Raw genomic sequence first — 26,951 nt, forward strand, 5'->3', positions numbered from 1 at the left:
CTACCGGATCGCCGAACCAACTGGGACGATCGCTACCAGATCACGTGATCCGGGAGCATTTCACCCCTGATTCAGCCCCACCTGAGGAGTCTTTCTGACAAACAGCTTTTATTCCATCTGTATGACAACTTGCAAGTTCACTTTATTTATTTATTTATTTTTCAAATTTTTATACCACCCTTCTCCAAGGACTCAGGGCAGTGTACAGCATAAATAAAATACAAATACCCAAAAGATTATAAAATACAATATCCAGTTAAAAATCTAATTCAATAGCTGTATATTTAAAATTTCTAAGTAAAAAATTACAAAATAAATTAAAATCCCTTAAAAACCCACTAAAAACCCTCAGTATTAAAATTTGTCATTTAAGTCAGCCCCGCTTGGTGGAAAAAGAAAGTTTTAAGCTCACGCTTAAAGGTCTGAAGATCAGGGAGAAGACGTAGCCCCACAGGTAAATCGTTCCACAGGGCCGGAGCCCCCGCAGAGAACACTCTTCCCCTGGGGGCCGCCAGCCGACATTGGTCGGCCGACGGCACCCTAAGGAGGCCCTCCCTGTGAGAGCGCACTGGTCGGTGGGAGGTAACTGGCGGCAGCAGGCGGTCCCGTAAGTATCCTGGTCCCATGCCATGGAGTGCTTTAAAGGTGATGAGCAACACCTTGAATCGCACCCGGAAGACCACCGGTAACCAGTGCAGCCTGCGCAGGAGAGGTGTTACATGGGAGCTACAAGGTGCTCCCTCAATCCCCCACACGGCCGCATTCTGTACCAGCTGGAGCCTCCTGGTGCTCTTCAAGGGGAGCCCCATGTAGATAGCATTGCAGTAATCCAGATGGGAAGTAACGAGGGCGTGAGTGACCATGCATAACGAGTCCCAAACCAGGAAAGGGCGCAATTGGCGAATCAGGCGGACCTGATAAAAAGCTCCCCTGGCGACGGCCGTCAAATGGTCTTCTAAAGACAGCCATGCATCCAGGAGAATGCATAAATTGCGCACCGATCCCTATGGGGATCAACCAATGGGGTTGGCTGACTGTGCCAGGACACTGGTATCCACAGCCACTCCGTCTTGGATGGGTTGAGTCGGAGTCTGTTCGTCCCCATCCAGACCTGAACGGCCTCAAGGCACTGAGTCATCACATCAACGGCTTCGTTGGGGTGGTTCAGGGTGGAGATGTACAGCTGAGTATCGTCAGCATACAGATGACAACTCACCCCGAAGCCACGGATGATCTCCCCCAGCAGTTTCATATAGATGTTGAACAGGAGAGGCGAGAGAATCGACCCCTGTGGCACCCCACAAGTGAGTTGCCTAGCGGTCAATCTCTGCCCGTCAACACCGTCTGCGGACGGTCGGAGAGGTAGGAGAACCACCGAAAAACGGTGCCTCCCACCCCCAAACCCTCCAGCCATTGCAGCAAGATACCATGGTCGATGGTATCAAATGCCGCTGACAGATCCAACAGGACAAGAACAGAGGAACAACCCCTGTCCCGTGCCCTCCAGAGATCATCGACCAACGCGACCAAAGCCGTCTCCGTGCTGTACCCAGGCCTGAACCCGGACTGGTTTCATCCAGGTACCGGGGAAGCTGCCATGCCACCACACTCTCAACAACCTTCGCCAGAAAGCGGAGGTTAGAGACAGGACAGTAATTAGCCAAAATAGCCGGGTCCAGGGAAGGAGGGGCCTCACCACCGCCTCTTTCAAGGCGGCTGGGAAGACTCCCTCCAACAAAGCAGCACTAATAATTCCCTGGAGCCAGCCTCATGTAACCTCCTGAGTGGCCAGTACCAGCCAGGAGGGACACAGGTCCAATAAACATGTGGTGGCATTCAACCTCCCCAGTATCCTATCCATGTCTTCGGGAGTCACAGCTTCAAACTCAGCCCAAACAATATTCTCAAGACGTGCCTGCATCATCCCGCCTGAATCCACCCAATCAGTGTCCAGCCCGTCCCGGATCTGAGCGATTTTATCGTGCAGATACCTTCCAAATTCCTCAGCACGTCCCTGCAAGGGGTCCTCCCGAGCCCCCTGAAAAAGGAGGGAGCGGGTCACCCTAAACAGGGCGGCTGGGCGGTTATCTGCCGATGCAATAAGGGCGGAAAAGAATTCCTGCTTTGCCGTCCCCATTGCCACTAGATAGGCCTGAATATGAGACCGTACTAGTGTTCGGTCAGATTCGGAACGGCTGGCTCTCCAAGTGCTCTCTAGGCGTCTTTTCCGGCACTTCATCTCTCTCAGCTCCTCAGTAAACCAAGGGGCCGGTCGACAGCAGCGCCGGGTCAGAGGCCGCAAAGGCACGACGCGGTCCAAAGCCCCCGTCGCCGCCCTTTCCCAGGCGGCAACGAGTTCTTCGGTCGAGCCGTGGGCTAGATCCTCAGGAATCGGCCCAAGCTCCATCAGGAACCTACTAAGGTCCATCAGGCACCTGGGACGGAACCATCGAGCTGGCTCCGTCTCCCTGCGGTGAGGGCTTGCGGTTTGAAAGTCCAGGCGGAGGAGAGAATGATCTGTCCATGGCAGGGGAGTAATGACTAAGTCCCCCACTTCCAGATCAACAACCTCAACTGGAAATGCCAGGATTATGGTTCTTTAGCAAAGCAGACATGTGATTTCTTGCATAACAACTGCTGTGACCAAACAATGTAGTCTCAATTAGGTTGAAGACTATCTGTTATTTTAAAGAAAAACATCTTTTTTAGAACATACCTGTATGGAATTTCATTCAAATCTTTGCTAGTGATATTACTCCATTCCAAAGGATCCTAGAAAGATCAATGTATAAAAAATTATGTATCTGCAAGTCCTAACATTAAAGTATTCCCACCATTTATTAATTTTCAATCTTATATTAAGTTTTTGACCATTATGTTCCAAGATAGTCCTACAATTGTTGCCATTAAAGTTTTCACTGGATTTCTTCAGAAAGTTCCAAGGAAGATACTTAAATCTACTAAATGAAACCAGGATATGTATTTAATACTGTTTCCCAGAATTAAAATTACTAGAGAAACAGATTCCTTACCACACTTCAATTTGGGAGGCATACCATGTGAAGAGGAGAAAGGAAAGACTGTTGAAATGTATTTTAATGTATAATAATATAATTACTATGTATAACTACATAGTTATGTATAACTACTTATACAATAGGTAATAATTTATACTACCTATGGTATCTTACAGATATTTAAAGCAAATATAATTAGCATCTATAAAATAAATATGACCAAGGTCTTTCTCTTAAAAATCAATCAGCCCCTAACACTTCTCCATCACAATGGGGGAGGGGGAGAAAAGGAGGGTTTTCCATTAAAACATTATTCCAAAACTGTTCTGAGCAAAAGTTTCTTTATACAATCACACCAGCTTATGCAACGTTTTACCCAGAATTACTAGAAGTGCAAAGAAATAATTTGGTAATTAAATAAAGTTCCGCAGCATTTTTCAATTACCTCAGAGTTCGATTTCCATCCATGTTTTGTAATGCAATCTTCCAACATATCACATATCGTTACTTGTGAGTCAATCATCTCCACATTGCCAGGGATACATGACCAGTCTGTATTGCAGGCAACACTTCTATAGTCAGCTATTACAGGCATTATTTCTGAATCATGTGCCAACCATTCCCTGGGCCTACATTTACTCATCGTTATCACAGTGTTTTGTGCCTTAGATGCCACTGGACTTTTAACATTAATGGCATGACTTGTCGTAAAATTAGCTCTAAAGTCAGTAGTTGCATCAATAGCTTGGTTAATTGCACTTTGAAGGTTTTTATGAGATTCATGGTATGTACCAGTATTTGTGGTGCATTTCAATTCTGTACTAGAAAAATTCTCAATGCAATTTTCATGTTCACAGGAATAGTAGATAGAGGTTTTTATATCATTATTAATTATAACTGATGGTCTGTAGGCATATGTATTTGAATCTTCTGTATTATGAGAAACCTGAGAAAAAGATAGTAACCTCCTCTCCTGGCATAATATATTTGAATTTCCAGTTTTATTTAGATAATCATTTATTTTAAGTATTTCTTTAGTAGTAGAAGTAATAGATTTCAGTGTGGTATCAGTAAGAAATTTTACTTTAATCTTTTCTTCTATCTCAGCTTTGATAGCTAAAAATAATTTTGAATTATTATTATTTTTTACTTTAATATGAGATGAATCTTTAACAACACGGTAAGACATGCTAAGACTCTCATTTCTTTTTTCACGTATGGCTATATGCTGGTTCTGTGTATAACTGACATCTTGAAACATCTGGCGGAATGTTGATATTTCATTGCCATTGTAATGGTCCTTAACAACATAACTTGATGTAGAAAATGTATCTTCAGATTTGTCCAATGGCTGATCTGTAATATTATTTTCATTTACCATTTCCTTTTTTTGAAAACTTTCTGAATCTGTTTTCTGTCTATATGAACAGACACAATCAACATAATCCTGTTCTTCAGCACTGTGATATTCTAACTGAGAGTCGTCATCAAAATAATTGCATTTGTATGCATTCTCATTCTTAAAATAGGAGAAATCTGTATTACTATTTATTTCATTTGTAGTTTCTACTGCACTTGAAGTTTTGTGTTGCTGCTTATGGACATACATAAATTTTTCTTTGACTGATGAAATTAGATTTTCTTTTGATAAGTTAAAAAGTGAGGCATCTAAGTAACATGGCTGACTTGAAATGGAATACTCAGCTCCCATTTGAAGATCACTACAGGTATTATCAACCTCATTTTTTTGGAAACATGTTGCCTCTTGTGATACATTCAGGATGGATGATATATCTGAATCTTTTTCCACTCTGCATTTTCTACATTCCATGGTCTCAGTCTCAGGGTAGTTATTTGAAACAATTACCAAAATGGCAACTTTATTAAATGTATTTTTCTTAAAACTGCTTCAGAGATGATGGGATTTAACTATTGCTTTTTCACCTGTTTAAAGGCAAGATACATAAATTATTATTATTAAATTGATTAGTATTGTTAACTACGATTTTGTTAATTAAACTCATATATAGAAACAATCAGAATAGCCTGGGGATCAGGTATAGGGCAAGACTAATTAATCAGAGGTTTTTCTTTCTAAGCTTCTAACCATAATTACTTTACATTTAGGATTTTAACATATAGTTCCTGAAGCCTTAAGCAAGTTTAACGAGTTCCTGTTTTAAAATTATTTTATAACTTCATAAATCAGTTTGAAACATTTTTTTCCAGAATGTACCTACAGCAAACTAAATATAACTAAGGTTAATTTTATAATGTTCTATGTAACTAAATTTATACTTGCAAAATTGTAACAAAAGGTCACAAATCCTCTGAAGAAAAAGATTTAATTCAACTGAAGGAATTAAAAAAATCAATCTGTCATCATACATTTCAGAATCAGCATCACCATAGTAACTGCTTTCCAAAAGCAGGTAAGGAAGAAACTATTGCTAGTGGATTTGAAGTATCTACGTCATGGGACTATAGATTTCAGACAAGCAGTCTTTGTTGAGAATACAAAAGTAGTTTAAAATAAGTAAATATTTCATAAAATTTGAAAATTTTTTATTGTGAACATTGACACTTCATTTCAAAAGTTATAAAATTAAATAAAAGGATTAAGATGAACAAAAAAAGGAAAGTGTGGATATATAAATATCCAATGCAAATATAAATAAAATGAGCTAAATAGCAATAGCACTTAGACTTACCGTGTTTTCCCAAAAATAAGACCTTTCCCCAAAAGTAAGTCCTAGCCTGATTTTTAAGCAAGGGCCTAATATTAGCCCTACCCCAAAAAAAGCCCTAGTGGAGGGGGTGGATGTGCTGTTCTCAGTCAGGCTGTTCCTGCCTGGTGCAGGCCTCCAAGGCCTTCATCTATCCCACTGTAGGGATGCCAACAGAGTTCTTCCCTACCAAAGCCGTGCAGAGCAGGAGCGTAGCCCGAAAGCTATTACAGGCAAGGCAATGTGGCTCCACCGGTGACCACTGGCGAAGGGGCCCTGGCAGCCCAGCAGGAGCAGCTCAGCCAAGAGCAGTGTGAGGCTAGCAGCAGCAGGTACTGGACGGGAGTTGGTCAACGGAAGTTGCAGAGGTCCCTTGCAATCCTATGCAGGGAAGGAGGAGGTTTTTTCAGGAGTGGCAGAATAGCATTGCACTGGGAGGCCTCCACCCTGGGGATTCTGCATGCCTCCCCAGTCTGGGATCGCCCCTGGAGCCAAGACGGTTGAGGTGGCTTTGCATGGCTTGCATTGTACGGCATACCAGTAGCATTGAGTTGCGCGTTTTGCTCGCCTTTCCAACACAAGGTTGAAGGCCGGGGGCTGGGCAGCCAGGGAAGATGGGGTTTGGGGGGCACAAAGGAGGGGTGATCTCTCCCTCCCTCTCACCACAGGGCCAGCACACAGTTCCTGCCCCCCAAAACTGCAGGGTGGCTGAGAGCAGCACGGTCAGGCGGATCAAGAGCCACAATGAGGCCAGCAGCAGCATGTGTGGCAGGCCCAGCAACCAGCCAGAGGCACAGAGGGAGAAGAAAGCGATCCTGACACACCACACGGCCTTCTACCTCATTGTAGCAGCAGCCTGAGCAAGAGCCAAGCTCCAGTGTTCCAGCAACAGTAGGACCAGCAGGCAGGGCGGGCAGAGGCCGAGGTGCACCAAGAGCTTGGCCCGTTGCAGCTGCAGGCAAGCAGATGGTGGGACAGAGGGCTGGGCTGGCAGGAGCAGCGCTCCCACTTCCGTCAGCTCCCACACTTGCTGCCTCCTGTACATCAAAAAAAAAAATAAGACATCCCCCAAAATAAACCCTAGTGTTTATTTTCGAGCCCAAAAGAAAATAAGACTGGGTCTTATTTTCAGGGAAACATGGTATAAACCACTTCATAGTACTTTACAGCACTCTCTAAGCAGTTTACAGAGTCAACATATTGCCCCCAGCAATCTGGGTCATAATTTTACTGACCTCGGAAGGAAGGAAGGCTGAGTCAACTTTGAGCCAATCAGGATTGAACGCCTGGCCATGAGCAGAGTCAACCTGCAATACTGCATTCTAACCACTGAACCACCATGGCCCATATCAGTGTTGTCAATAGGAAACTAAGTAAAATAAAGTCTCTCATAAAGAAAAAAAATCTCCCAGAAATCGAACAAATAAACAGGCATAAAAAAAAGAAAGGAAAATCTGTGTATATTTATATGATAGACATAACATAGACCTGTGATGGCGAACCTGACGTGCATGCCTGAAGTGGCACATGGAGCCATGTTGCCTGGCATGCATGGTGCTGCCCATTCCTCTTCTGGGTTTCTGGCGCACATGTGCATACAATCATCAGCTGGCCTTTTTGCATGTGGCAGTGCCAGAAACTAGAAGATCTTAGAATAGAATAGAATAGAATAGAATAGAATAGAATAGAATAGAATAGAATAGAATAGAATAGAATAGAATTTTTTATTGGCCAAGTGTGATTGGATACACAAGGAATTGGTCTTGGTGCATATGCTCTCAGTGCACATAAAAGAAAAGATACGTTCATCAAGGTACAACATTTACAACACAATTGGTGGTCAATATATCAATATAAATCATAAGGATTGCCAGCAACAAGTTATATCATACAGTCATAAATGGAAAGAGATTGGTGATGGGAACTGTGAGAGGATTAATAGTAGTGCAGATTCAGTAATAGTTTGACAGTGTTGATGGAATTATTTGTTTAGCAGAGTGATGGCCTTCGGGGAAAAACTGTTCTTGTGTCTAGTTGTTCTGTGTGCAGTGCTCTATAGCGTCGTTTTGAGGGTAGGAGTTGAAACAGTTTATGTCCAGGATGCGAGGGGTCTGTAAATATTTTCACGGCCCTCTTCTTGATTCGTGCAGTATACAGGTCCTCAATGGAAGGCAGGTTGGTAGCAATTATTTTTTCTGCAGTTCTAATTATCCTCTGAAGTCTGTGTTTTTCTTGTTGGGTTGCAGAACCAAACCAGACAGTTATAGAGGTGCAAATGACAGACTCAATAATTCCTCTGTAGAACTGAATCAGCAGCTCCTTGGGCAGTTTGAGCTTACTGAGTTGGCGCAGAAAGAACATTCTTTGTTGTCCATTTTTAATGATGTTTTTGATGTTAGCTGTCCATTTTAGATCTTGCGATATGATAGAACCTAGAAATTTGAAGGTTTCTACTCTTGATACTGTGTTGTCTAGTATTGTGAGAGGTGGAAGTATGGAAGGGTTTCTCCTAAACTCTACCACCATTTCTACGGTTTTGAGCGTGTTCAGTTCCAGATTGTTTTGGTTGCACCACAAGGCTAGTCGTTCGACCTCTTGTCTATATGCGGATTCGTCGTTGTCTCGAATGAGACCAATCACTGTTGTGTCATCTGCGAACTTCAGTAGCTTAACAGATGGATCGTTGGAGATGCAGTCATTGGTATACAGAGAGAAGTGGGGAGAGCACACAGCCTTGGGGGCCCCCTATGCTAATTGTACAGGTATTTGATGTGATCTTGCTTAGCTTCACCTGCTGCTTCCTGTTTGTTAGGAAGCTTGTGATCCACTTACACGTCTGTTGTGGTACCTGTAGCTGGTTTAGCTTAGTTAGAAGAATGTCTGGAATGATGGTATTGAATGCTGAACTAAAGTCTACAAAAAGGACCCTTGCATAGGTCCTTGGAGACTCAAGATGTTGTAGGATGTAGTGCAGAGCCATATTAACAGCATCATCTGTTGATCTATTTGCTCGGTATGCAAATTGCAAGGGGTCTAACAGCGGATCCGTGATGGTTTTCAAGTAGGAAAGCACCAGCCTTTCAAAGGTTTTCATGACTACAGATGTTAAAGTAACTGGTCTGTAGTCATTCAGTTCCTTGATGGTGGGCTTTTTCGGCGGTAAAGCTTTTGAAGCAAGAAGGAACAAAGCACATCTCTAGTGATTTATTGAAGATATGGGTGAAGATGGGGGCCAATGGGTCAGCACAGACTTTTAAGCAAGAAGGAGTTATTTTGTCTGGGCCTGGAGCTTTTCCTGGCTTTTGTCTGTGAAATAGGTCCTGCACTTCCTTTTCTGTGATCACTAGGGGTTATGAACCCAATGGGATGGGATTAGTTGTAGGAGGCTTGGCTGTTGTTGGTGTGTCTGAGATGGGGGTTGTGGAGATAGGTGGCTATAGTTTCCTTTCAAACCTGCAGTAAAACTCATTCAGGTCATCTGCCAGTTGTTGATTACCTTCAGCCTGGGAAGGAGGTTTGCCATAGCCGGTGATATTTTTAAGAGTTTTCCACATGTTTGCTGGTTCATTTGCTGAAAACTGATTCTTTAGCTTTTCAGAGTAGGTTCTTTTTGCTGCTCTGATCTCCCTTGTTAGTGCATTTCTGGCCTGATTGTACAGCATTTTATCACCTTTTCTGTAGGCTTCCTCTTTGGAATGTTGTAGCTGCTTAAGTTTAGGTGTGAACCAAGGTTTGTTGTTACTGTATATTCACAAGTTCCTTGTAGGTACACATAGATCTTCACAAAAGCTGACATATGACGTTACAGTATCTGTGAGTTCATCCAGGTCTGCAGAGGTATCTTTAAAAATATTCCAATCAGTGCAGTCAAAACATGCCTGTAGCTTTAATTTTGATTCCTCCGTCCAGGTCTTCACTGATTTAATTATTGGTTTTGTGGCTTTAAGTCTTTGCCTGTAAGCAGGTACAAGGTGAATCATGCAATGATCAGAGTGTCCTACAGCTGCACGTGGTAAAGACCGATAAGCATCTTTTAGTGTTGTGTAGCAATGGTCTAGAATATTCTTGCCTCTGGTGGGACAATTGACATGCTGAAAGTATTTTGGTAGCTTTTTCCTTAAGTTTGCCTTGTTTAGATCTCCCAAAACAATGGCCAGTGAATCAGGGTGTTTGGCTTCAGCCTCCATAATTTGGTCAGCTAGAGTTCGTAATGTCTTGTTTACACAGGCTTGTGGTGGGACATAAACAGCAATTAGGAGAAATGAGGAAAATTCACGAGGCGAATAGTAAGGTTTACAGTTGATAATTAGAGTTTCTAAATTATTGTCACAGAATTTGTAAATTAGTTTAAAATCTTGACACCAGTTTCTGTTAATATATAGGCATAAGCCTCCTCCTTTCTTTTTACCAGATGTTTCTGGAATCCTGTCTGATCGTTCAATCTGAAATCCTGGAATGTTCAGGCTGCTATTTTCAATTGATTCATTTAACCAGGTTTCAGAGAAGCATAGGACTGCTGAATTGCGAAAATCAGAATAGTATTTGTTTAAGAGGAGTATTTCATCCATCTTATTTGCAAGTGAGCGTATATTTGTTAGGAAAATTGAAGGCAGAGGAGTTTTAATGCAATTTCTTAATCTGTTTAAGATCCCAGCTCGTTTACCTCTCTTCCGTCGCTTTCGTCGTTTGTTTTTTTTGGTAATCCATGGCTCCGTGGGAATTGCCTCCTCCTGTATTAGAATCTCCTCCGTGTTTGTAAAGACAGGCGGGGGTGAGATCAAAGAAAGCTGCTCCTTAAAGAAATGTTCCTTAATTTTTAGCAGATGGTCTCGTGAGTAGGAAATCCGTAGTGAGTCACAGAGAATTAGAAATAAAGAAACAATTAGAGAGAATTTCACCGAGGCAGCCTTCGTCGGCGCCATCTTGGAAACATCTTTATGGTCTTCCGTTTTCCTGCGTGAATATACGCGCTGGCCATCTGATCATCATGTGCACGTGTGCCAGAAACCTGGAAGAGTAGCTGGCTGAAACCAGAAGTTCAGCAGCTGAAACTGGAAGTTCATTTTCAGGGGCACCCTGGGCAGCTCCTCTTTAGGCCCAGACATGCATGCCCGCGCTCCCTTTTCAGCACTCGATGCTGAAAAGGTTCGCCATCACTAACATAGACAGAGCCAGTTTGGTATATAGGTTAAGGCAAAAAACTAGAAACTGGAAGACTAGCAGCAATTAGTCATGCTTTAGGTTTAAAGCCATCTGGTAACCTTGCAGCAGTCACTCTTTCTCAGCCCTAGGAAACAGGCAAGAGCAAACTATTTCCAAAAATCTTGCAAAGAAAACTGCAGGGACTTGTCAAAGTAATTGCCATTAGTCAACACTGATTTAAAGCCAATCACATACAAATACATTGCATACTTCAAATATAATTATTTTATTTATTAAATTTATATGCCACCCATTTCACTTTGATGCTAGGTATATACCTATGACAGGGCAAGAATGTGCTAATTTATATTTCTTGGAAAGCAAAGCAATGTTCAAAATTTATACTAATTAGAACATTGTGTATAGACATATAATTTCATCCTTTCTGTATGCAAATCAATTTAGACTATGTATACATTTATTTACATAAATTTATTTACGTAAATTTAGAATATGTATACATAAACGCCTTTGGCGTTTAGTCATGCCGGCCACATGACCATGGAGACGTCTTCGGACAGCGCTGGCTCTTCGGCTTTGAAACGGAGATGAGCACCGCCCCCTAGAGTCGGCAACGACTAGCACGTATGTGCGAGGGGAACCTTTACCTTTACTATACATGCAGAGCCTTCAGTGTGTCTAACTAAAGAAATTTGACGTCCCCCTCCTTGACCAATTTGCACCATCAGCATAAATTAAAATGAAGGGAAGGGAAGTCAAGCTGATGTCCTCCAAGTATCTTGGATTAAATTTCACCTCCCTAATCAGCAAGGCTATTGGATTTAAGTTTATATCCAGAGGAGATGATGATGATAACAACAACAACAGGGACCTTGGAGGTCTTCTAGTACAACCCCCTGCCCAGGCAGGAAACCCTACACCATCTCAGACAAATGGTTATCCAACATTTTCTTAAAAATTTCCAGTGTTGGAGCATTCACAACTTCTGCAGGCAAGTTGTTCCACTGATTAATTGTTCTAACGGTCAGGAAATTTCTCCTTAGTTCTAAGTTGCTTCTCTCCTTGATTAGTTTCCACCCATTGCTTCTTATTCTACCCTCAGGTGCTTTGGAGAATAGTTTGACTCCCTCTTCTTTGTGGCAACCCCTGAGATATTGGAACACTGCTATCATGTCTCCCCTAGTCCTTCTTTTCATTAAACTAGAATACCGAGTTCCTGCAACCATTCTTCATATGTTTTAGCCTCCAGTCCCCTAATCATCTTTGTTGCTCTTCTCTACACTCTTTCTAGAGTCTCAACATCTTTTTTACATCGTGGTGACCAAAACTGAATGCAATATTCCAAGTGTGGCCTTACTAAGGCATTATAAAGTGGTATTAACACTTCACGTGTTCTTGATTCAGGTTAAGATCATCAGGTTAAGGAAAGATGAATGCTAAGGCATGCAACTTTCGATCTTTACCACAGTCAATCAAATTCCAGTATTCTTACATATATGCTTTAAAAGGAACACAGTCATATCATGCTTTATTTATATATATATCCCAGAGTTATAATTTTTTAAAAATAACCAAGGCAGCAAGCATAGTCTCCTATTTCTACAACCTTGAGAGTTGACCTAAAGTTACACAGCTGGCTTTCATGTCTAAAGAAAGAATTCATGGTCTACTGCATGGATGTCAAACTCGTGGCATCACATTGTTGTCACATGACGTTTCATGACATTTTCCCATTCATGGAGCTGAGGTGGGTGTGGCCTGCATGTGACGCATCTGGCCCCTGGTCTACTGGTTTCTAGACTGATTCCTTAATTGCTAACCCAAACTTTCAATACTTAAAGATTTCATATTCAATATCAAACCATACTCCCCATGGGAGTTTAGCTTTATTCTATATTATACATTTTCTATATAACATGTGTAATCCAATGGTGTTATGGATTGGGATTACATTTTTTTAAGAATAAGGAGAAATTTCCTGTGAGAACAATTAATCAGTGGACCAGTTTGCCTCCAGAAAATGTGGGTGTTCCATCAATGGAGGCTTTCAAGAAAAGATTGGGCAGCAGGCTTCCAGTGACGTCACCGCTCCTGCAGGGTGCTCTAACAGGGCGCTCCGCATTAGAAGATCGTAAAAGTCAGTGAAACAGTATCAATCACTGTTCACTGACCTTAGCATACCCCTTGGGCAAAAGGGGGTGTGCAGAGCTGTGGGGGAGTGGTAGATCTCTCCAGGGGGTTTGCTCTTAAGAGCGAATTTTTCTGGATTTGAGGTCCCACCGAACCTCATTGTACTCCGACTTCAAACGTGCTCCTGTTTTTTCAGGAAAAGGGAGTAGGAGTCATTTCTGCTCAAAAGGACTTGTCAAATTGATTGATTTTCTAGGCAGACGGGGATTTCACAAGCGTTTGATCTTTGAAGTAGAAACAACACGCAAGTATACTGACTTCCCCTTTTGAAATTTGAAACTTCTCAGAAAAGAAGGAAAATATTTCACTACTTGAAACAATTTAAAAATGATGTGATTTGCCTGCAAGAGACACTTATCAAATTATCAGACCAAAAATACTTAATAAACTCACAATTAGATAAACATTTTGTTGCATCAGCTTTGGATAAGAAGCAAAATGGAATCGTTGTATATATCAGTAAGGATATACCAGTTAAGTTAATTGAGGCAGATATTCAAGGAAGATTTATTGCTATTGAACTGGTGATAGATGCAAAAAAGACTTATAACAGGATTTGAGGTGGTAAAAAAGATTAAATACTTAGGGGTTTATATTAGCTCATCGAACAAGAAACTTTATAAGAATAAAGTTATCTATACGATAAAATCGTTCAGCTTCGAGACGGTCTAGACCAAAATTGCGACGATTCAGATGAGGTGTCTGAGGGTGGTCTTGGTGACATTTTCTGGGATGAGTTTGACCCTGTGGCTCCCGAGGACATGGACAGGTTGCTGGGTAGGCTGAATGCCACCACGTGTTTACTGGACCCGTGCCCCTCCTGGCTGGTGCTGGCCACTCAGGAGGTGACACGAGGCTGGCTCCAGGCGATTACGAGTGCCTCCTTGTTGGAGGGAGTCTTTCCGGCCGCCTTGAAAGAGGCGGTGGTGAGGCCCCTCCTCAAGAAGCCCTCCCTGGACCCGGCTGTCTTAGGTAATTATCGTCCGGTCTCAACCCGCCGCGGCGAAGGTTGTAGAGAGTATGGTGGCATATCAGTTTCCCCTGCACCTGGATGAAACTGTCTATCTAGACCCGTTCCAGTCCGGTTTCCGGCCCGGCTACAGCACGGAGACGGCTTTGGTCGCGTTGGTGGATGATCTCTGGAGGGCCAGGGATAGGGGTTGTTCCTCTGTCCTGGTCCTATTAGACCTCTCAGCGGCTTTCGATACCATCGACCATGGTATCCTGCTGCGCCGGTTGGAGGGATTGGGAGGCACCGTTTCTCCTCCTATCTCTCCGACCGGTCGCAGACGGTGTTGACAGGGGGGCAGAGGTCGGCCCCGAGGCGCCTCACTTGTGGGGTGCCGCAGGGCTCGATTCTCTCGCCCCTTCTGTTCAACATCTATATGAAGCCGCTGGGTGAGATCATCAGTGGCTTCGGTGTGAGGTACCAGCTGTACGCTGATGACACCCAGCTGTACTTCTCCACACCGGGCCACCCCAATGAAGCTATCGAAGTGCTGTCCCGGTGTTTGGAAGCCGTACGGGTCTGGATGGGGAGAAACAGGCTCAAGCTCAATCCTTCCAAGACAGAGTGGCTGTTGATGCCGGCATCCCGGTACAGTCAGCTGAGTCCTCGGCTGACTGTTGGGGGTGGTCACTGGCCCCGATGGAGAGGGTGCGCAATCTGGGCGTTCTCCTGGATGAACGGCTGTCTTTTGAAGATCATTTGACGGCCGTCTCCAGGAGAGCTTTCCACCAGGTTCGCCTGGTGCGCCAGTTGCGCCCCTTTCTAGACCGGGATGCCTTATGCACGGTCACTCACGCCCTCGTGACGTCTCGCCTGGATTACTGCAATGCTCTCTACATGGGGCTCCCTTGAGGGGCATCCGAGGCTCAGTTAGTTCAGAATGCAGCTGCGCGGGTGATAGAGGGAGCCCCTCGTGGCTCCCGTGTTACACCTATCCTGCGCAGACTGCACTGGCTACCTGTGGCCTTCCGGGTGCGCTTCAAGGTGCTGGTGACAATCTTTAAAGCGCTCCATGGCATAGGGCTGGGCTATTTACGGGACCGCCTACTGCTACCAAATACCTCTCACCGACCTGTGCGCTCTCACAGAGAGGGACTCCTCAGGGTGCCGTCAGCTAGGTAGTGCCGTCTGGCGACACCCAGGGGAAGGGCCTTCTCTGTGGGGGCTCCCACCCTCTGGAACGAACTCCCTCCAGGACTTCGCCAACTTCCGGACCTCCGAACCTTTCGTCGCGAGCTTAAAACACACTTATTTATCTGCGCGGGACTGGATTAGATTTTAAAGTTATGGGTTTTAAAGGTTTTTATTATTTATACTATTTTAAATTTGGGGCAATAGAATAAGGTTTTTAATTGTTTTTTAATCTGTATTTATATGTATTTTAACTGCCTGTGAACCGCCCTGAGTCCTTAGGGAGATAGGGCGGTATATAAATTTGAAAAATAAATAAATAAATAAATAAATAAATAATTATGACTTGCTATGGCAAAATGTTCAGAATGATATGAGTGTCTGGAAAAAATTACAGCTATCGCTATTGGGGAGGATTGCGGCTATCAAAATGAATGTGTTACCTAGATTTTTGTTTCTGTTCCAGATGATACCAATAATTAAGAAAGATTAAAATTTGGAGGATTGGCAGATTGGGATTAATAAATTTATATGGCAAGGTAAAAAGGCGAGGGTTAAAATGAAAATAATTCAGGACTCACGGGAAAGAGGTGGCCTAAAAATGCCTAATTTTAAACTATATTATGAAACAGTAGCCCTTTCAGTAATAAGTGACTGGTTTAATTTAACGGAGGAAAGAATTTTGAATATAGAAGGTTATGACTTGTTATATGGATGGCATGCGTATTTATTTTATGGGAAAAAAGTGGATAGGCTTTTAAGAATCATGTGCTGAGAAGTGCTCTTTTGCGGGTCTGGAAAAAATATTCTTATAAACTAGACTATAAGATTCCTATATGGGCGAGCCCCAGACATGCAATAGAGAATATAAATATAGAACAGAAACAGGAAATTATTATTTATGTATATTGAAGGAGGTAGATTGCAATTAACTTTTGTATGCTGAAGGAGGTAGATTGCAATTAAAATCATTACAGGTATTAAATGAAGAAGGGAGGAATTATACTTGGTTTCAATATGGGCAACTAAGTGCTAGATGGAAAGAAGATCAAAAAATTGGTATAATGCAAAGGGAGGAAAATTTAATAAAGCAAATTAGAAATCAGACCCAGGAGCATATAAAGAGATTGTATAATGTGTTGCTTGAAATAGATTCGGAAAAGGATTTGGTAAAGGACTGTATGATAAAATGGGCACAGAATATTCAGAAACCAATAAACATGGGAGAAAATCTGGTTTAGAAATGTTAAGTTTACACAAGCACAGAATTTAAGGGAAAATTTTTATAAGATGTTTTATAGATGGCACTTAGATCCCAAAAAATTATCATGTATGTATCCTGATATCCAAGCGAAATGTTGGAGATGTGACTGTGATGACGCTACATATTATCATATTTGGTGGACTTGCAAGAAAATTAAGGCCTTTTGGATAAGAATTTGGTGGATTATTCAAAATGTCCTGAAGAAGAAGATAAAGTTCCTGCCGCAATTTTTCCTTTTGGGAATTATAACGGATTGTACAGGGATTGAGACTAAATTGATTCTGAATTTAATAACAGCAGCAAGGCTGTTGATTGGACAATATTGGAAGAAAAAAGAGTTACCTACAATAGAAGAATGGATCTTGAAAGTTACTAATTTGGCTGAGATGGCTAAAATCTCAGCTTTTTTGAAAGACAACACGCAGGAAAAATATTTAATTGAATGGAAAAAATGGATTGATTATTTACAAAACAGATAACAGATTAAGAAATATCAGATTGCCTTTGAATAATTAGGAAGTATTATTTTATGTAATGGGGGGGTTGGGAAATGAAAAGATTTGGATGAGATTAATTGGATTAGAAGGGAAAATTTTACTCTATGTTTGGTTTATGTATAACAATACCTTGTGATTGACCCAGGAAGCCGGGGGGGGGGGGTGAAGGGAGGGGGGGGGTTTTGTGGGGGGGAAGGGGGAAAAAGGGGGGGAAATGTTTTTGCTTGTTAAAACTTTTTCAAAAAAGAAAAGAAAAGATTGAGCAGCCATCTGTCCAAAATTATATAGAGGCTCTTGCTGGAGGAGAGGGTTGCCCATTCAATTGGTTATTCTGTATTCCAGCAATTTTCAGCATATTTCTGTTAGCATAAAATAGTCTGAACAGATCAGGATTGTGCTGCTCTTAAATGATTTTAAAACATGTTTTACTTACTTTAAATTTGTTTCTTGGTCATAAATAGTGATACTTACCAGTAAAGATGTTTGAGATGATTCCAATATACACTATTCAAGTAGTAAAATCAGTTATACCCAACAATTTAAACTTTTACCACAGTGAAACACAAGACAGACTTAATCTTAAGGCTTAGAAAAGTACTGTAATAGCAGGCAATTTTTATTACTATCAATTTGTGTTTGCGCTACAATCAAGGCCTACATAGTAACTTAAGGTCCTCTCAAAAACTTCTAAAAGATAACGTTTCTCCGACCTCAACCTAAATACACTTTGCCACGGTTTGTCTTTTCTAAATCAAGCAAATGGATGAAAATACAGGTGAAGCCTTTAGAATAATTTAGGCTTGAACATAAAGGCAGTATCTTATACGTTTCAGAAATAGGCTTAGTAAGAGATATGCCATAAACACTAAACGACAATCTGGGCCAGACAGCAGATTAACGTTTTTTCAGCCATAGCTAACCACGATATACCAAAGCGAAGCAATTTAACCAAAGTTACCTTCCGGAAAAAGCTTACTAAAATTCGTGATGTGTTTTCTTTCTCCTACACGTCATTCATAGACTACTTAAACTTCCAATAACAACTTCCTAAAAATGTCCCCTCGTACGCTAGCACACTCCAAGAGCAAAAGGAAACGTTTAGAAATCTGACAAGGGGCAGCAAAAATAATCTTAACAGAAACGTTCTAACTCCGATCAAAAACAGCCTAACGGCTGAAACCTCCCATGTGCCTCACCTGTTCATTTTACAAAGGACGTTCCTCTTCAGTCAAATGTTATTGGCTGATTCCTTCTCCCCCGTGGATTGGTGCAGAAGGAGCTCGTGCTCTATTGGTATTAAAATATTCATCAAGCGTGACGGGTTTGAGATCCGGCTTGTGGGCGTGTCCTCGCTTATTCTGTTACTGTATTTCCCGCTAGTAATGTTGGTATTAATTTCATAACGTCTGTTATGAAAGTTAGCTCTTCTAGAATAAGTGTCCAAACAAAAATGAGAAATGTCCTAACGGAACAATGAAACAGTGGAACGGCTTGCCTTCAGAAGTTGTTGAGTGCTCCATCACTGGAGGGTTTTAAGAAGAGATTGGACAACCATTTGTCTAAAATAGTATAGGGTTTCTACTTGAGCTAGGGGTTGGACTAAAAGATCTTCAAAATCCCTTCCAACTCTGTTATTCTATTAAGAGAAAACTCAGAAATCTTTCCTGATGGTGCAATAAAGAATGATAATCATGGGAATGGAAGTGAATAGGAACCCCTTTCATTGCACTTACCTCCTCAGGAAAGTGGCAGTCACCACTAATATTGCTCAGTTGTCTGAAGCAGAGACCTTTAGACAATTCTGAACTAAGACTTATTGACTGTGTAACTTTTGAATTAAAAAAAATACCCTTTGCTGCAAACAATTACCATACTCGTGGAGGCCAGTAAAATGAATAAGATGAAATGTTTGCCTTTTTAAATATTTAGTTCTATGTTTTCTGGCAATTGACACAATCCTCTACTATCTCCAAAACACTTTACATTGTATGTTTTAGAATTCTTCTAAGCAGAATTTACTTTCAGCTTTTTATGTTCCTGTTGTGAAAGAGTTGTCTTGTAACTTAAAAAAATGGGAAAGTGATGATAAAACAAACACTGATGGATAAGTAAGAAAACAGAAAGATGCGAAAAACAAGAGAAAAGTGAATGAAGAAAAAAAGAGGAAGCTTTATAGATATTATAGAAATTATAGAATTTATTATAGAAAATAATTTATTAAATCAATTATCAATCAATTCACCTAAAATCACTGTGAAAAGTGAATACTTCTAATTAATTTTGGAATTGTGAAACAACAAATATGGATCTGAAGTACAGGTCCTTATAGAATCTCAATTTTACAAAACTAAAGCCCTCCAAAACATCTAAATAAACCAAAAGACCCAGCAGATCTAGAAAAAACGGTCCTTACAACATATAGTAAGGACATCTAAGATTTGTTGGAAAGGTTGTGACCACCCTAGAATATACTATAGCTTCCGGGTGGAATTACCTAAATGTCCAACAATTGGGAAATTGGTTTTCAAGCAAATAAATAAGATTTGAACTGCATCAGTTTTAGCAAGAACAGAACTATGTCTTTCATAAAGAGAAAGTACAAATATAAAAAGCAAAAGCAAGATTAGTATTCCAAATTTAGATATTTGATACACAATTTATTAGAAATATTTTAATGGAAAAACTGATTAATATCTTTTAATTTAATTTGTAAGATTTTTTGTGCTTTTAATAATTACTTTGCTAAGTACATTAACCAAACTACTATTTGAAGAAGGATTACATTTAAGTATCTTACAAAACAATTAAAAATGTTGGGAATTATTCATAAATGAGGATTTCCATTTAGTCAATCAATCATTTTATTTTAGTCACTAATCAGCAAATCAAAACAAATCACATTTAATTTAGTGAACATCAGTGCATCCTACACAGCATAGAAATTTACTAGAGTAAAATATGCTATAAAAACATAATAGTACAAGTTAAATTGTAAATTTAATATAGTATTATATAATTTATATAGGGCAATTAAATGATTATTTAAAATAATAGAATAGTAAATTATCAATCTAAAGTATAGAACATTATCATACTAAAAGCCATGTTGTCATTAATATTTTATGTTGATAAAATGTAAACTTTCAGAAAGTTTTGAACAGGAACAGGAAAAAGATGAAACGCCTTCTGCCTTTTTACAAAGATTAAGAGATCAAATGCAGAAATATTCTGTAATGAATTCTGACAATCCGGTTGCACGAGGATTATTGAAAGTAAATTTTGTAACCAAATCTTGGCCTGATATATAGAGGAAATTGCAAAAATTAGATAATTGGAGTATCAAGCCAATATATGAATTATTGAGAGAGGCACAGAAAGTTTATGTAAAAAGAGAAGAAGAAAAAGGAAAACAAAAGGCAAAAATTAATTATAATTATCCCGTAGGACTGGGATACCTACGGGACCATCTACTGCCATCGTCTATCTCCCAGCAACCGGTGCGTTCTCACAGAGAGGGACTCCTTAGGGTGCCGTCAGCCAAGTAATGTTGACTGGCGGCCCCCAGGGGGAGGGCCTTCTCTGTAGGGGCTCCTACCCTGTGGAACGAACTTCCCCCTGGACTTCGACAATTACCTGACCTCAGGACCTTTCGCCGCGAACTTAAAACTTATTTATTCCGTCTTGCTGGACTGGCTTGAATTTTTAAAATTTTAAATTGATTTTATGGGTTTTAAATTTCTGTAAATTTTATAGGGAGATATTTTATTTAAATGTGGCCAATTGAATAAGTTTTTTAAGGGTTGTTCTTAGTATTGTATGTGTAGTTTTTTGTATTTTATTCTGGCTGTGCACCGCCCTGAGTCCTTCGGGAGAAGGGTGGTATACAAATTAAAATATTATTATTATTATTATTATTATTAGTAGTAGTAGTAGTAGTACTACTACTACTACTATAGAAGTAGTAGTTAATAAAAGAATAGAGGGGCAGCAACAATAACAACAGCAAAACCAGATACCCTAATTGAGGCTAAATGGTAATTGGGATCGAGGCCAACGTCCAGGGTGGAATCAATAACAACCAAGGAACTTGCAGAATGGAAATTGGCCAGAGCACAGCTGATCCTGACCCAACTGCTTTGGTTGCGGCAAGGACATTTCATACGAGATTTCTCCATCCAGGAAAAAGAAGAAAAATTATATTCCTCATTCAGTTTCTATTTGTTCTAATACTCTGGGGCCTGTTATTTGAGACTCTTCCAATATATATCATCTGCAAAGGCTTGTAATTTGAATTCTTCTTTCTTAATTTTCATTCCTTTTATTTCTTCATTTCATCTTATATTTCTATTTAACACTTCTAATGTTAATACATTATCTGGACCCGTTCCAGTCCGGCTTCCGGCCTGGGTACAGCACTGAAACGGCTTTGGTCGCGTTGGTGGATGATCTCTGGAGGGCCCGGGACAGAGGCTGTTCTGTCCTGGTCCTATTAGATCTTTCAGCGGCTTTTGATACCATCGACCATGGTATCTTGCGGCGGCGGCTAGGGGGACTGGGAGTGGGGGGCACCGTTTATCGGTGGTTCTCCTCCTTCCTCTCTGACCGGTCACAGACGGTGTTGGCAGGGGGGCAGAGATCGACCGCGAGGCGCCTCTTATGTGGGGTGCCCCAGGGGTCGGTTTTCTCGCCTCTCCTGTTCAATATCTATATGAAGCTACTGGGTGAGATCATCTGTGGTTTTGGGGTGCGATGTCATCTGTACGCTGATGATACGCAGTTGTACATTTCCACTCCCAACCACCCCAGTGAAGCCGTTGAGGTGATGTCCCGTTGTCTGGAGGCCGTGCGGGTCTGGATGGGGAAAAACAGGCTTCGACTCAACCCCACCAAGACTGAGTGGCTGTGGATGCCGGTGTCCCGGTATAATCAGCTGAGGCCATCGCTGTCTGTGGGGGACAAGTCATTGGCCCCCACAGAGAAGGTCCGCAATCTGGGCGTCCTTCTGGATGCACGACTGTCGTTGGAAGAGCATTTGATGGCCGTTGCCAGAGGAGCTTTTTACCAGGTCTGCCTGATACGCCAGTTGCGTCCTTTCTTGCACCGGGATTCCTTGTGCACAGTCACTCACGCCCTTGTCACTTCTCGTCTGGACTATTGCAATGCTCTCTACATGGGCCTTCCCTTGAAGAGCACCTGAAGACTCCAATTAGTTCAGAATGCGGCCACGCGGGTGATAGAGGGAGCGACTCATTGCGCCCATATAACACCTCTCCTGCGCAGGCTGCACTGACTTCCGGTGGTCTTTCGGGTGCAATTCAAGGTGTTAGTTACCACCTTCAAAGCGCTCCATGGCATAGGACCGGGTTACTTACAGGACTGCCTGCTGCTACCGGCGACCTCCCATCGACCAGTGCACTCCCATAGGGAGGTTCTCCTCAGGGTGCCATCGGCCAGTCAATGTTGGCTGGTGGCGCCCAGGGGGAGGGCCTTCTCTGTGGGGGCACCAACCCTCTGGAACAAGTTACCACCAGGTATCCGTCAACTCCCTGATCTTCGGACCTTTCGACGCAAGCTGAAAACATTTTTGTTTCACCGTGCAGGACTGGCCTAGTGGGGTTTTAATAAGGGGTTTTATTGGTTTTAAGTTCTTCAACCAACTCTAAATTTTCCTTTTAAACTGGTTCTAAAAATTGTACTAACTGTCTTTACTTTGGCTGTAAACCGCCCTGAGTCCTTTGGGAGAAGGGCAGTATAGAAATTGAAACAATAAATAAATAAATAAATAAATAAATAAATAAATAAATAAATAAATACAAATAACAATGGTGATAATGGACATCCTTGCCTTGTACCTTTTTTTTTATTATTTATTTATTTTGTCACAACAGTATATACAATCATCAACATAAACAATAATTCATCATGAGAGAAAAAGTATATATAAGTAAAAGTATAAGTAAAAGTATGCATATAATACTATAATGAAGAAAACAATAGGACAGGAACGATAGGCACTTTTGTGCTCTTATGCACGCCCCTTTCATTATGTTCACTTTTTCTGTCATCTCTCCGTTCATCATTATTTTTGCCGATTGCTTTTTATAAATTGTTTTTATCATATTTATGAATCTCTCCCCAAACTCCATCATCTGTAATTGTTCTATCATAAATTGCCAGTTCACATTATCAAATGCTTTCTATGCATCTAGAAACATCATCGCCATTTCTTTTTCTGAGTGTACCTCATAATATTTCAAAGTATTCAAAATTATCTCATATTGTCTCTAATTTGTCTCTTAGGTAAAAACCCATTTTGATCCATATGAATAAATTCATTTAAGAGTTTTTTTAATCTATTCACCATTATTGAAGAAAAGATCTTATAATCCACATTCAGTAATGAGACTATAATTTTTGACTTGTAGTGAATCTGTATCTTCTTTAGGTATAAGTGTGACATAAGTCTCCGTCCAAGAATCTTGAATCTTTCCCTTCACCAGTAGTTTGTTAAATAAGTCCAACATTACATTGACTTAACACATCCTGGAATGATTTATATAATTCGTTGGCTCGGGAGTTCATGGCTTCCATGATGGCCATGGACCTGACTCAATTAGTGGACGGCCCTACCCACATTGGGGGAGGCACTCTAGATCTGATTTTTGTCTCTGGCCAGTGGTCGAATGATCTGATTTTAAACGATTTAGTTATTGAGCCTTTGTCATTGTCAGATCATTCTCTTCTTCGTCTGGACTTTCGGACCACTACTCACCACCGCAGGGAGACGGAACCAATGCGTTGGTTCCGTCCCAGGCGCCTGATGGACCCAGAGAGGTTCCTGACAGAGCTTGGGCCGTTTCCCGAGAATCTGGCCCACGGCACGACTGAAGAACTAGTCGCTTTTGAACTGGAGCTTTGGACCGTGTCGTGCCTTTGCGGCCTCTGACCCGGCGCAGGTCTCAACCAGCTCCTTGGTTCTCCGAGGAGCTGAGGGAGATGAAACGCCGGAGAAGACGCCTAGAGAGTGCTTGGAGATCCAGCCGTTCTGAGGCTGACCGGACACTAGTTAGGTCCTATAGTAGGACCTACCTAGTGGCATTGAGGGATGCGAAGTGTTCTTACGTTTCCTCCCTCATTGCGTCAGCAGATAACCGCCCAGCCGCCCTGTTTCGGGTGACCCGCTCTCTCCTTCAACAGGAGGGGCGGGAGGACCCATTACAAGGGCGTGCCGAGGAGTTTAACGGTTATCTATACGATAAGATCATTCAGCTTCGGGATGGATTGGATCAGGTTGTAGAGTGTGGTGGCATGTCAATTACCCCGGTACCTGGATGAAACTGGCTATCTAGACCCGTTCCAGTCCGGCTTTCGGCCTGGATATAGCACGGAGACGGCTTTGGTCGCATTGGTTGATGATCTCTGGAGGGCCAGGGATAGGGGTTAATCCTCTGCCCTGGTCCTATTAGACCTCTCAGCGGCTTTTGATACCATCGACCATGGTATCCTGCTGCACCGATTGGAGGGATTGGGAGTGGGAGGCACCGTTTATCGGTGGTTCTCCTCCTATCTCTCCGATTGGTCGCAGACGGTGTTGGCAGGGGGGCAGAGGTCGACCCTGAGGCACCTCACTTGTGGGGTGCCGCAAGGGTTGATTCTCTCGCCCCTCCTGTTCAACATCTATATGAAGCCGCTGGGTGAGATCATCAGTGGCTTTGGGGTGAGGTACCATCTGTATGCTGATGACACTCAGCTGTACTTTTCCACCCCGGGCCACCCCAATGAAGTTGTTGAAGTGCTGTCCCGGTGTCTGGAAGCTGTACGGGTCTGGATGGGGAGGAACAGGCTCAAGCTTAATCCCTCCAAGACGGAGTGGCTGTGGATGTCGGCACCCCGGTACAGTCAGCTGCAGCTGCGGCTGACTGTTGGGGGCGAGTCATTGGCCCCGATGGAAAGGGTGCGCAACTTGGGCGTTCTCCTAGATGGGCAGTTGTCTTTCGAAGACCATTTGACGACCGTCTCCAGGAGAGCTTTTTATCAGGTTCACCTGATCCACCAGTTGCATCCCTTCCTGGACCGGGATGCCCTATGCACGGTCACTCATGCTCTTGTTACTTCTCGCTTGGACTATTGCAATGCTCTCTACATGGGGCTCCCCTTGAAGAGCACCCGGAGACTCCAGTTAGTCCAGAATGCAGCTGCGCGGGTGATAGAGGGAGCGGTGCGGAGCTCCCATTTAACACCCATCCTGCGCAGACTGCACTGGCTGCCTGTTGTCTTCCGGGTGCGCTTCAAGGTATTGGTGACTACCTTCAAAGCGCTCCATGGCTTAGGACCCGGATATTTACGGGACCGTCTACTGCCATCTTCTATCTCCCAGCAACCGGTGCGTTCTCACAGAGAGGGACTTTTTAGAGTGCCGTCAGCCAAGCAATGTCGACTGGCGGCCCCCAGGGGAAGGGCCTTCTCTGTGGGGGCTCCTACCCTGTGGAATGAACTTCCCCCTGGACTTCGACAATTACCTGACCTCCGGACCTTTCGACGCGAACTTAAAACTTATTTATTTCGTCTTGCTGGACTGGCTTGAATTTTTAAAATTTTTAATTGATTTTATGGGTTTTAAATTTTATTAGTTTTATAGGGTTGATATTGTATTTTAAATTGGGCCAATTGAATAAGCTTTTTAATGTTTCTTTTTAGCATTGTATGTGTTGTTTTTGTATTTTACTATTGGCTGTGCACCGCCCTGAGTCCTTCGGGAGAAGGGCGGTATACAAATTAAAATATTATTATTATTATTATTATTATTATTATTATTATTATTATTATTATTATTATTATTATTATTATTATTATTATTATTATTATTCTGCTGGTGGTCCATCTGGGCCCGGTGTTTTCCCATTTTTTTGTTTTTTAATTGCCTCTGTCAATTCCACCACTGATATTCTTTCTTCTAAAGTTTCCTTATATAGTTCAGGTATTTTAGGTAAATCAGATTTCTCTAAAAATTGTTTTATCTTTCCATCAGGTATCTCCTCTTGATTATATAGCCTCTCATAATAGTTTTGAATTATTTTTTTCTTTTCTTCATTTCTATAACATATACTTCCTTTTTCATCTTGTAGTTGATAAATTAACTTCTTCTCATTTTCCTTTTTCCTTTTGTATGCCAACCATTTGCCTGGTTTATTTGCATTTTGAAAAAAGTTCCGTTTGGCGGACCTCAATTTATGTGCCAAAAATTCTGGTTCAATTAAATTTAATTCATATTTTTCAATTCCATTTGTTTTTTAACTTTATCCTTTGGTGGATTTTTTTTTAATTCTTTCTCTAATCTTTTAAATTCTTCTTTTAATTTCTTCTGCGTTTGTCTTTTCTTTTTGTTTTTTTCCCAAATATGTTATTTCCAGGCCTCTAATATATGCTTTCATTGTATCCCATATATTTTGAAGTGATGTATCTTCCTTTTTATTTATTTTGAAGAAAAACTCCAATTCTTTTTCCAGAAATTGTTGAAATTCTTTTTCATTTACAATTGTTTGATTCAATGTCCATTTATACTTTTTCTTTTGTCCTTTCCATATTATAATGATTGAATTATGGTCCACCCAAAGATTTGAATCAATGTTTATTTCTTATACATTGTCTATTAAGTCTGTTGACATCCATATCATATCTATCCTGGACCATGACAAATGTCGCGTGCAGCCTATGTCTATGACTGCCTCCACTTCCCCATGGGTTATTTTGCAGCTGCTTTCCCCCTGAGAAGGAGGAGAAGATTCTTCAGCTGGGCTTTTTTCTGATTTTGCGAGCTAGACGGGGCTCTCCGTCACTGGCTTAGCACTCCATCCCCTGTCCGGCAGCTTCCGCGGGGTTCTCTTTGGCCCAGCCAGTGCAGGGGACTTCACTTGGGGCATGGGCGCTGGCGCCAAGCATTCAGACACCCGATGG

At 41.8% G+C, this 26,951-nt stretch overlaps 1 protein-coding gene across 17 annotated transcripts in view; it reads right to left on the reverse strand.

The window, feature by feature from the left end:
- Positions 1–18,180, reverse strand: part of RBM44 (RNA binding motif protein 44) — a 137,230-nt gene extending 119,050 nt beyond the window's left edge. For 3 of the 17 annotated variants that reach the window (XR_009155381.1, XR_009155382.1, XM_058185663.1), the window contains exons 1-2: positions 3,463–13,382; positions 2,717–2,772 (exon numbers count right to left, since the gene is read on the reverse strand). Coding sequence is in view for 12 of the 17 variants with exons in the window: in XM_058185663.1 (XP_058041646.1) it covers positions 2,717–2,772; positions 3,463–4,848 (1,442 nt within the window). In the remaining 5 variants the exon portion in view is untranslated. Of the gene's footprint in view, positions 1–2,716; positions 2,773–3,462; positions 13,383–17,468 lie in introns of those variants that run through there. The other 14 variants (XR_009155379.1, XM_058185649.1, XM_058185601.1 and 11 more) reach the window with 12 other exon arrangements.
- Positions 18,181–26,951: the final 8,771 nt, after the last annotated feature.

This window comes from Ahaetulla prasina, chromosome 1 (assembly GCF_028640845.1).
Source record: "Ahaetulla prasina isolate Xishuangbanna chromosome 1, ASM2864084v1, whole genome shotgun sequence".
Taxonomy (NCBI): Eukaryota; Metazoa; Chordata; class Lepidosauria; order Squamata; family Colubridae; genus Ahaetulla; species Ahaetulla prasina.